General features: G+C 42.5%; 1 protein-coding gene across 1 annotated transcript in view; it reads right to left on the bottom strand.

The window, feature by feature from the left end:
- Positions 1-1353: 1353 nt before the first annotated feature.
- The window catches only part of Fam72a (family with sequence similarity 72 member A), a 57330-nt gene continuing 46989 nt past the window's right edge, over positions 1354-11694 (bottom strand). The window contains exons 4-5 of the mRNA XM_060372066.1: positions 3263-3362; positions 1354-1561 (exon numbers count right to left, since the gene is read on the bottom strand). Coding sequence (XP_060228049.1) covers positions 1369-1561; positions 3263-3362 — 293 coding nt within the window. The 3' untranslated portion in view covers positions 1354-1368. The remainder of the gene's footprint in view (positions 1562-3262; positions 3363-11694) is intronic.

Genomic DNA, 11694 nt, shown 5'->3' with positions numbered 1-11694 from the left:
TTATGCTTGTGGGTAAACTAAAAGGGATTAGGCTTTCCTGTAACTCATTATGCAGTCCAGCCTGGTAATACTCTTGCCTCAGATTCCCAAATGCTTGGATTACAGTTATGAAGCAGGGTTTCTGGCTTCCCAACATGTTTGTTTTGGTCTCATTTAGAGGAGCATTTTTTTAATTATTTTTTTTAATTGGTTGACACCATTCAAACATCAGGTGGTTTAGCCTAAAAATGATTAACTTTTCTTGAAAAACAATAATAAGACCAGATCTAATAACTTCATATTAGTAAACCATTCCCCAAGGACACAAGCTGACCAACCATTACTCTGTCTCCAGACTCACTCTCATCTCCTTGCCCCATTGAGCACTTACTGTTATTTGTCCTCAAGTTGCTATGGGGATTATTCATTTATCCAGCATGCTCCACTCATTAATGCTATGTACATGGCCCTTGTTGCACTGGCATTTTTTTAAAGCCCTATAATAACACTTTCAGCATCACACAGAGCCAGGCAAGGAGCTGCCAAACTGTTACCCACTGCCTCTGCCCTTTACCTCAGAAATAGTAGAATACCCTAGGACACCATTAACCTCCCCAAGAATATCAAGGTCACCTCTGGAAAGTGGAAACGTGACTAACACAAAGAAAGTTATATCCTTTTAAAAGGATGTTTTGTGGCTGTCAGAGGAAAGCGTATCAAGAAGAGTCCACTCAAGAGACACCAGTGGACACCTGGTGTCTAAAGGTCTGAGGGCGGCCTGTTCCATAACCACATACACTCTTTTTTTTTTTTTTTTTTTTTTTTTTGGCTGATTACATGCTCACCAAACAACCTCCTGGTTATACATTCCGTTCCAGGAGGTGGGTATCTTGGAAAGCAATGATGACTATTTTGGTCACTGGACAGCTGTGACTGTTTATTGCTTGCAGGTACAGTGGCTTCCTGGCATACATGTGTCCTATCAGGCTAAGTTAGTACAGGCCCCACAGAGTCTGAACTAATAATAAAATGGAGCTCCTGACCTTGCAGCATTGAAGACTTGAACAAGACTTGAGGAGAGGCATTCTCACCAAGAGACAATTTTCTGTTACCCAGGGATCTTTCTTCTGCTTCAAGAAGTCCTGATGCTGTAAACCTCCAACTCTAGCCATGGTCTACAGCCAGAGACTGATGAGTCTTGGTTCTACTCTGAGTTTAGCTGTCCCTGAGAGATGTCACTGTACTCTGTGCTATGAGATCACATGGGATCACTCTGGAAATGTGAAGTGTTATCAAGTGAAAACACTGAAGCAGAAGCCAGGTGACTACCCATTATTCCTGCCCTGCTTCAGAGCCTATGCCTTTTCATTTCATCAGTCTCTTTCCTTTTCATATGCCATGTCTAGGTTCCTGAGGCTGGCAGGGAAAACTGGCATAAGCAAGAATAGAACAGAGCTGGCATTCAGCCAGTGAACAATCCCTGAAGTGAGACTCACAGTCATTGTCCATCATGCATCTGTCAGCTTCCTGGTGGCTCAGAGGCACTCTTCTCAGATCCCTGGAAACCAGGAGAGGGGGAGGTCTGGGGAAAGAGAGAACAACAAGATTATTATCAGCTCTGAGGCAGCAGGACCAGTGCAGCACAGGACACAGAGGAGCTGGTGGCCTGCTGCACAGGAAGAGGAGATCTTGCCAACTCAGAGATATGCAGAAAAAGTCAGCCCTGCCCATAATGTTAAAATGGATCACCCAACCCTTACCTAATTGGGTCAAGTATAGGAGTCCCATAAGGGCAGAGATTTTGGTCCTCAGCTCAAAGCTATGGATGGCGAGTGAACAGACCCCTCCCCGTTAGTTCTGTGCCCCACACTTACCTAACACCAAGCTCTCAGATCTACCTAGTCCTCTTTGAGGCTGACACAAGGTCTCCAGTTTACACTGACTTTATTTTTCACAGAGAATATCAAAAGAAATCCTGTACCCCTACCACCTAGATTGAGCATTGTTTCCATTTTCCTATATTAATTCTGTTTTATGCTAATTAATCTGAAGCTTTAAACAATAAGAACATTTTGTCATCTTACCTAATGCCATTTTCCCTAAAAAACCTCAAACTATTATCACACCTAAGAAGATAGACAATTGTTCCTTAATGTCATCTAGGACTCAACTTATGTTCAGTTTCCCCTAATGTCCTAATAAGGAGCTTATAGCCTGCTCAGTGCATTGAAAAGCTTTTTATTTTTATATTTCTTCCTTGAAACAGTAGCTCTTTGTGTAGTGCTAGCTGGCTCCAAACTCTTGACCCTCCTGCCTCCATCTCTTGTGTCTAGGATTACAGGAGTGAACCACCACACCTAACTTTCTGCAGAGTTTCTCACTGAGTCTAAGGGGAGGGCTCAATGTCTCAGCCCTTGCTTTAGTGAGATCTGTTTCCTTCCTTCCTTCCTTCCTCTCTCTTTCTTCTCTCTCTCTCTCTCTTTCTTTCTTCTCTTAACATAATATTTTTATTAAGTATTTGGGAATTTCATATAATGCTCCCTGATCACACTCACTGCTTAGTCCTCCCAGGTCCACCCTCCCACCCTTGTGATATTCCCCCCCCCCCCAAAAAAAAAGGTTTTATAAAAAGGGCAAACACAAAACACAAAGTCCAATTTGTATTGCCCATATACTCATTGGAGCATGCTCAAACTCCCACTCGCCAACTGCTTAAAGAAAACTGAGTCTAGCCATCTACTGTTAAGAACTACATGTTAGCATCTTCTTTTGTTTGTTTGTTTGTTTTTTATTTTTTGAGACAGGGTTTCTCTGTTTAGTCCTGGCTGTCCTGGACTCGCTTTGTAGACCAGGCTGACCTCAGACTCAGAGATCTGCCTGCCTTTGCCTTTTGGGTGCTGAGATTACAGGCATGCCCCACTGCACCCACCTTACATGTCAGAATCTTTATCACAAATTTTAAGGACTCTCTTCAATGATTTCCTATATGGACTGTTTGTTTTTGTTTTTGTTTTGTTTATTTTTTTTTTTTTTGCTTTTTCTTTTTCTTTTTTCTTTTTGGGGGAAGATGTGTCACAGAAACCTTCAGTGTCTCTCGTTCTCAGTTATGAGGCTTCAGTGAGTTGGCGAGATGGCTCAGACTTTAAAAAGGCTAGGCTCACAACCAAAAATGTAAGTGCTAAAGCTGTTTTCATTCTTAGATATGAAAAGTTGTTTTCTGTTAAATTTTTTTGAAACTTATTTCCATAAGATACAATCTCGCTTGTATTTTCAAAGAGAATACCTGTATGTGCTCCTAAGTCCAAGCGATAAATCTGTTAGTGGCAGGAAAGTGGGAGTCCCTCCAGAGGTGGTCACGAAGGACTTTGGGGAGAACAGGACAGCTGTAACAGAACAGACATTATTCCTGAATGGCACCAGCCTAGATCCACAAAGCAGACTGTCCCAGGTACTTTTCACCTTGCACTTTCTGCCCTCAATACTGACACATCTAATGTATTGCTTTTCTCCCTTGTAGACTCCTAGATCCCAGTATGTAGAGCCCCTCATAGTTGTTGCCCACTTGTGGGCCAGGTGGCACACTGTAAGACCATTGATTCTAAACCCCTCCCTGCTGGGTTTTCTGGTCTTTTTCTCAAGTCTATCCTAAAGAACCTGACCCAAGGGAGGTAGTCTTCTGAGACCCTACTCGTTATAGTTAAGCATTGCCAAAATAGGTATTAGCCAGGAGCAGCAATCACAGCCCTATCCTAAACAAAGCAAGAGTTCTATTCCTGAATGCAACATGTCAGCTAAAAGGCCACAGCAATTGTTATACAACCCAAAAGAAAAAAAGAAAAAAGAAAAAAGAAAAAAGAAAAGTGTCTATAGAAAAAAGATTCTAGGAAATTCTGACTTCATATGTATCTGTGAGCGGGAGGAGTGTCACTTTATAATCACAGCTTTCAATAGCTTGAGACCTTTCTCCTCTTTCCGGAAACAAGTCCAAATTAAACCACCAAAATCCTCATTGAGCTTTTGAGAAATTCAAAGCTATCATCTTGCTTTCCTGTTAAAATGCAGAGTGGTAAGCTCTGTTAAGCTGGTGATGACAACCATCCTACACACACATAACACATATCTGTGAACCATCAGCTAACGCACTTATCCACTAACATGCAGAGCCCATAGAACATAGTGAATAGAATCTGAAGACCGGATTATATAAAAGTTTCAGTGAATGTGAAAAGCTTTAAGTTGATAATAAATATTTGGAGGCTGGGTTTCACATAGTCCAGGGTAGCCTTGCACTTGCTATGAACTCTCAATCTCCTATTTCCAATTTCCAAGTGCTAGGATTACAGGTGCATACCCACTATGACCAGTTTTGTGGGATGCTTGAACCCAAGTGCTTCATGCATGCTAGCCAAGGACTCTTCCAACTGAGCTATATCCTTAAGCTCATCATAATGAAAATCTAACACAGAGAAACCTGAACACATTAAGAGCTTCTGCTCACTCTTCAAGATGTGGCTCAAATGCCATGATGTCATTACCCAAACAGGTTTAGTCTCTTTCTTATCACCAAGTCTACACAGTCGGTGAAGACTTTGGTCGATAAAAGTACAGTCACCTTAATTACCTGTTTTAGTTTAGACAAGCAGTTGGGTGTTTGGGGAAGGGGAAAGAGAGTCTCATGGCCTATCTAGAAAAAGAGCTCCTGTCTGTTTCTTGAACATAGAAAAAGATAAAAAATATGTGTCCAGTGGGATTTATCCTGATAGCATTACAGATATGCAAGTGAAAATTTACACATACACCTCCATGTAAATTTATAACTGTCTTCACTGTTCTCTTTTTCTGTAGAATGTAAAAATAAAGTGTCCTGGGCCTTTGTGGCAGGCGCATAATCTAATTGGGGACCACCAAAGACTTGAAGGTCAGGGATACCCACCATAGTGAGGTCAGAAGACTCACAGGCTGTTCTCACTCATCACTATCTAAGATGAGGAAACTGCTGGCAGTTGACAGAATCAGTCATCAGATGCTAGGACAGCTACACTTCAAAGGAATCCAGCAGTAAGGGGTTAACCAGAGGAATAATTAACAAGGATCTAGATATTTAGGGAAAAGGATGGTGATGGTAGTTGTGGGAGGATTATGACTATGAGTTGAGAGTTACAAAGGTTTGATCATCCAAGCCAGAGACAGGACAGTGTCTACAAGGAGGAAACAGCAGGAGCCCACTCTCAGGAATGGCATTACCAGATTAAAAATCCCAGGAAGGAACCCAGTCTTAAGAGACAAGGAAGAGGCTCAGACATTGTAACTGCAGAGAAGGACATGACATGACAGTGATTTAAGAGACCAACCTCCCTAGGAAAAGGGAACAAGGCTCAGAATTCATAACCAGGTACACAAACTGCCTAAGCCTCACCCCACACTCTAAAAGACAAGACTGTCGGATGAGGCTGTTTAAAGAAACATATGAATTCTGCATGAAAGCATTTAGGACAGAGCCTGATGCATAGCAGGCTCTAAAATAGTTGTTTCCTTAGTAATGGTAACTGTGGGGGTTAAGCAGAGTAGAGTTATGAAAGCAGAGGTAGGACACTAATATTGAGGGAGAACCAAAGGCCTGGTATCTGGAATTAAAGTATTTGTGAGTTGGCATTAAAATGGACATCAACCTACTGGATCCCAATGCTACTTTTGCTGAATGCTAGGTAAACAACCTTCTTCCAATCCCAGATTCTTGACTCAGTTTCCTCATCTGTCACATGATGGTGTTCACACTCACTCTGCATGCCCTCCCAAAGTGGCCTGTGACAATTTCATCAAACCAAGGGTCTGCAACCACCCACATGGGCCATGTACCTAGTCAATACTTGATGAACGTTTACCCACTTTAAAGGTCAGCATTTACCATTAATACTGCTTTGATGCTGAATGAATTGTTCTCAGGTTTCTTTGCTTGAAGGAGGGTAAAGTCTAGGCTTTGGGCCAGGTTGAGGTTGCCAATGCCTCAGCCAAGTGTCACTATTTTGGTCGTAAACCCTCTCCAAATGACCCAGCTATGACCACCAGAAAGCTGAAACTCCCTCTTGAAACCAATCCTTAGATAAAGGATAAAGGAAGTCAGGACACTGACTTCAATGGGCATTTAGGTTTCAGATCTGTTTGTGAACTGGAGGAAGTCTGGAGCAGATGAGGATACAGGTTTGGGATTTTTAACTTGAGGCCAAATCTCTTGACTTTCTTCTAGCATCCATATTCATTTAACCCATAAAATTGAAAGTAAATACATTTTGAAGGGACAGGAGAAGTAGGGCTCCTGTTGCTCTCGCATGACTCTCTGCTATCAAAGAATGATGACATTATTTTGTTGCCTTTAGAATTGTTTCCATCTTCACTCTTTTCCAAGCCATTTGTGTGGCAAGGACGGTGGTAGACAAAGTCTCCATATTTATTTATTTGTGTGTGTGTGTGTGTGTGTGTGTGTGTGTGTGTATGTGTGTGTGTGTGTGTTTTGAGACAGGATCTCTCTACACAGCCCTGGCTGTCCTGGAATACAACACTGGCCAAGAATTCAGGGAGCTGTCTGCCTCTCTGCCTCCTGGGTACTGGGATCAAAGGCATGCATCACCATTCCTGGAATTTAAAATTTCATTTATTTTATGTGTATGGGAGTTTTGCCTGCATGCATAAACCCTCTCCAAATGACCTGCCTGTGACCACCAGAAAACATGTACCACATGAATGCTTGGTCCCTGCTGTGGTCAAGAGAGAAGATCAGATCTGGAACTGAAGTTACAGGTATAGGTACTGGGAATTGAACTGGGACTTCTAAGAAACCAGAGCTTTTAATTGCTGAACCATCTCTTCAGTCCCATCTAAAATTAGTTTTAAACTACTGAGTTTAAAATACTCCTTTGAAAAACACATTCTGGCTACCCACCTCCAGCATTAAATAAGGTGGGCCTTAGCAGGGCAGCAAACTGTTTGCTTTAGGCAGATATCTGAAGTGGGAACCAGCCAGGTGGATCTACTGGCTGGCACCTATGCCCCAGGACTCAGGCTATCCATCGCAGAGATACTGGTCCAAATTAACATTTTATAACCCACCAAAGCACTTTTCTCATTTTAATTCAACTTGTCTGGTGGAGCTAGTATTTGAGCTGAAGGGCTTTAAAGAACAGGCGACAATTGTCCTGATTGCTGGGGATTTCCAGAGATGCGGGAGTTTGAATTAAACCAGAACCTTTTGCACAAACTGTGACAGTGTTCATCCTACCACATAGCATCCTATTTTCCTGTTGTTGGTGTCAGCAAAATGTAGCCAAGTGAAGGGATGATCAGATAGCACATGCTCTTCTACCAAACCTCAGCCCACCCTGGGGTCTCTGGGAGGGCGGGGTTCACTAAAGTTCTTTGGGTCCACCTCTGAGCTTCTAATTCAGCAGATCTGGGTAGGAACTGATATGTAAAAATCTCTACATCAGACTGACACTGCTGGACCAAAGCCCATTTTTAAGAACTACTGTCTTAGATTAGGAGTTTATGGTAACTCACAAATTTAAGGCCAGCCTGGGCTATACAAGACCCAGTTTCAACAAATATGTGTATTCATCTATATGTGGATGTGACTTTTACAAAGTAAAAGAAAAAAAGGAACTGCTACTCTAAATCAGCTAAATTGGAATAACTTTAGGATTTTTTTCAAAAAATACATATATATGGTTCTTTAGAGGGGCTGGAGAGATGGCTCTGTTATGTCCAAAATTAATCTGTAAGACCCACCTGGCCAAAAACCAGGTAATTTCCTGAAATGTAGGGAATTGTAGTTCCTGGAAATATACCAAAAGCTCGTGGGAAAGTGCTGTGGCCTATAGGTTTGTCCTTATAAACGCCCGTGACTCATGGCTGAGGTCATTCCAACTGGGAAATTTCAGGGAATGGTCCTGATCAAAGTCAATTTTTTTTTGTCAGTATTTAATATTTAATAAAGCTTGCTTTAAATTTGGCCCCAAAAGGCTTGGACAGTGGCACATGCCTCTGATCCCAGTACTCAGGAGGCAGAGGCATGCACAGAGAACTCACAGATCTCTGAGTTTGAGACTAGCCTGGTCTACAAGGAGAGTCCAGAACAGCCAAGGTTATACAGAGAAACCCAGTGTTGAAAAACAAAAAAAACCAAACCAAACCAAACAAACAAACAAAATGACCCCAAATAGTTGAATAGGTTTTTCTCTGGTGAATCTCAGTATTAACAGCTCATTTGTTAAGAGCAGTGGCTGCTCTTCCAGAGGACCCAGGTTCAATTCCAAGCATCCACATGGTAGCACATAAATCAAAGTAGGATAGGCTGAACACAGAGCTATCACACACACACCCTTCTTATTGTTAGGCATACCTCAAGCTTCTGCTTCAATTGCCTTGTGAGATTTTGAGCCTCCCCCAGGTGATTCTAATGTACAGCAAAGTATGAGACCACTGCCCTAAGTTTCTGTTACCGTTGTATTCAGGAATTGAGCTGAATTTATTTCTTAATATTAATCCACTTTACATTCAACATGAGTTTGTTAAACTACTATATGCTAGGCAATATGCCAAAGGCTGTGTTGGCTAAAAGGCATATGAGATCCCTCTTTCTCTCTGTTTCTCTTTCACTCTCCCTCTGCCCCCCCTTCTCAGAGCTTATTGAGTAAGCAAAAACAACATAAATGATAAAAACTAAAGCAATTTACCATTAAAAACTGTGGAATCTTGTATACTGACTTATACCTATAATTTCAGGAAACAGAGGCAGCGATAGAAGGATTGCCAATCTGAGGTTAGCCTGAACTATATGATGTGACTATATGTAGATAGATAGATAGATAGATAGATAGATAGATAGATAGATAGATAGATAGCAAAAGTACTGGGCAAAAAGATCAAGTAGCCAGGGATCAAACAGAACATCAAGCTGGGATGAGGTGGGGAGGAGGGGAGGCAAAGGGCTTTGGGATTGAGGAGCCAGCACTTAGAAAGCTATTATTAGCAGAGAAGTCATTGAGGGTGTCTTAAGGGTGACATAATGACAGCTGAAAAAAAATCATCATCAGCTGCACTGAATGGAGAGAGAAAAACACACTGAGGAATAGAGATTATTCTAAGAACCATAGAAAAAGAGATGTTCCTGGTCAGTAGAGGAGGGCTTCTTTGGCCAGGGGAACTAACTGGGATTGAAGTTGTATTCTAAATGCAAAGGAAGCCAGTGAAAGAGCACATCATTTCTGTTTATGTTCCTATATCTTTTTACTTGACATTCATGCTCATATCTATGGGGTACAATGTGATATTTTGATATGTGTTATATGTCATGATCTTATCAAGATAACTTGCATTCTCATCATCTCCTACATTTCTTATTTCTTTGTGTTAGTAGCATCCAAAATCCCTTTCTTCTAGCTACCTTGAAGTAGCTGCACTCATCCTGCTATGCTGTGGAGACCTGGAACTTCCACTATTTCCATGTAGTATTCATTGTCCACCCTTCCTCTGTTCTCCCCAGCTTCTGGTAGTCTTCATTCTACCTTCTCCTATGAGATCCTTTCTAAACACTGAAAATATAAACATCCACTCTTCTGCAACAGGGAAAGGAGACTGTAAGCAGGTCCAGGTTCACCAAAGTCAGCCAGTGTAGGACTGTCTTCCCAGAGGATTGCTGAGTCCTGGGGCCTGTGGGGGGCATTGTGTGCAGCCAGAGCTATGGGTATGCATGTAGTGAGAGACCTTGAGTATGAGTCATTAGGGATGAACACAGTGGCTGGGTTTGCATCTCTTTTGTGCAACCTCACCAGATTTCAGGTTACATGTAAGCGTTTTAACACCTGCACCTCTCTGGGGGAAGGACATGGGCTGGATGCTGTTCTAATGAGGAGTAAGCTTTGCAGTTCTCTGCTAGATGAGCTGCAAGTGCCAAGGCTAGCAGCCAAGCAGGGAAGTCCAAAACCAGGCTCCAGGGCCCAGGGATTTGGGAGCCTCAGGTGCACAGCCATCTGCAGTGAATCTACTGCCCAGATGGAGGGTTAGATTAAATGAGTGAGTGACCAGAACCTAAGGTGGGAGGATAGCAATGGGGACAATCTGTGGGAGAGCCTGTCCTTAGTAAGGAGGTGCTAACTCCGTTAGGGTAGGAGAACTTTGTGTTACTGAAAAACATTGCAGCATACATCTGAACAGAAACTGTGTCACTCCCAAGAGCACATTGCAGGATTCTCACCTTGACCTGAACTGCCTGTAGGGGAGAGAGAGGAGAGGGAGCTTTGACTCACAGTGTCATAGGAATACAGAAGCCCAGAGTAGAGACAGGGCTGCCTACCATGTAGAATGAAGCTATCAGTTCGGACACCCAGGCTTCTATTTACCCAAGACACTGCCCCAGACAGAATCCCAACAAAACTGCTAGGACATAGGATGTGTCCCAGAGTGCCTTGTCTGGTATTTGGTGACAGCAGGGTGGGGCGGGTGCAAATGGAAATGGACAAAGCTAGCCTGAGGAAAAAAAACAATGGGTCTAATAATTATGTTCTCAGTATTGAATCTTACTGATCACCACCTATGTGTGCCAGGTACTAGGATAGGTGTTGAGAACAAAAAGAGATCCTGGCTCATTCAAGGAAAGAGAATTGGATCTCCTGGAGCTGGAGTTACAGACAGTTGTGAGCAGCCTGGTATGTGGGGCCTGGAACACAAATTCAGGTCCTCTGAAGAGCATTATGTACTCTTTCTCACCTCCAGCCCCAAGAAATAATTTCATGACATAATGAATTCACCGAGGTAGGCATGGCTATCATTGGACACTCCTTTATCTGTTTTAAAGCATGAAGATTCCAAGATTCCAAGATGACTATGAAGGAGATCCTAGTGAGATGATGGAAGCTTGAAGAGGAAAAAGTGAGGTGAGGATCTTGGCAAATAATACAAAGAGAAAGCAATGTAGAAATTCAGAGTGCAGGAAGCACAGAAAGAAATGTGATCTAGGTACACTAAATGTTCTGGAGTCTTAACATTGCAGGGTCATAAACAAGTCACAGGTGAAAAAGAGGAGCTGGGTGTGTAATGGGCTGGTTTTATACTTCTGTAGGAGATAAACAAAGACTGGAATTGAGAATTCAATAAAAAGGACTAGATTATCTTTTAGGCACATGAATTGACAGTGGTTGCCCTTGGGCAAAAGAAGAGCAAATACCATCCTGAAGACTTACATCTCTCCTAGAAGAATCTGATTCTTTCTTCTGCTTAGACCCAGCATTAACCAAGCCTGTGTACCGTTGTAGCCAGCAACCAATACCCAAACAAGAAGAAAGGGGGACGACAAGGACTGTGAAATGCAGAGTAAAGACAAGCCTTTGAGTGGTGGGATGATGATGCTCCCTGGGGAACTTCCAAAATCAGGATCTTTTAAAATGGGGGTTGATTTTCTGTGTTGAATGGGAAATCCTAACCAAACAAAAACTCTTTTCTTGGGGGGAAGCTGAAACATGAAGGAAATGATGGGAGGGAAGTAGGGTCAGAGTTAGATAAAAGCTAATCTTTGGTTGCTCCTTGCTCAGACAACTCTGTCTAGAGTAACTCAGCCTCTTCCAGCTCGAGGACAAGGGGAAAAGGCCAGAGCACCAGGCCTGGAACTGGTCTCTGTAACCATCATGCCTGCAGTTGAGCAATTCATCCTTGGTATGGAGGATATGG

Source organism: Meriones unguiculatus, chromosome 18 (genome assembly GCF_030254825.1).
Source record: "Meriones unguiculatus strain TT.TT164.6M chromosome 18, Bangor_MerUng_6.1, whole genome shotgun sequence".
Lineage (NCBI taxonomy): Eukaryota > Metazoa > Chordata > Mammalia > Rodentia > Muridae > Meriones > Meriones unguiculatus.
Note: the sequence above shows the minus strand (reverse complement) of the source record. Positions and strands in the feature narration are given on the sequence as shown.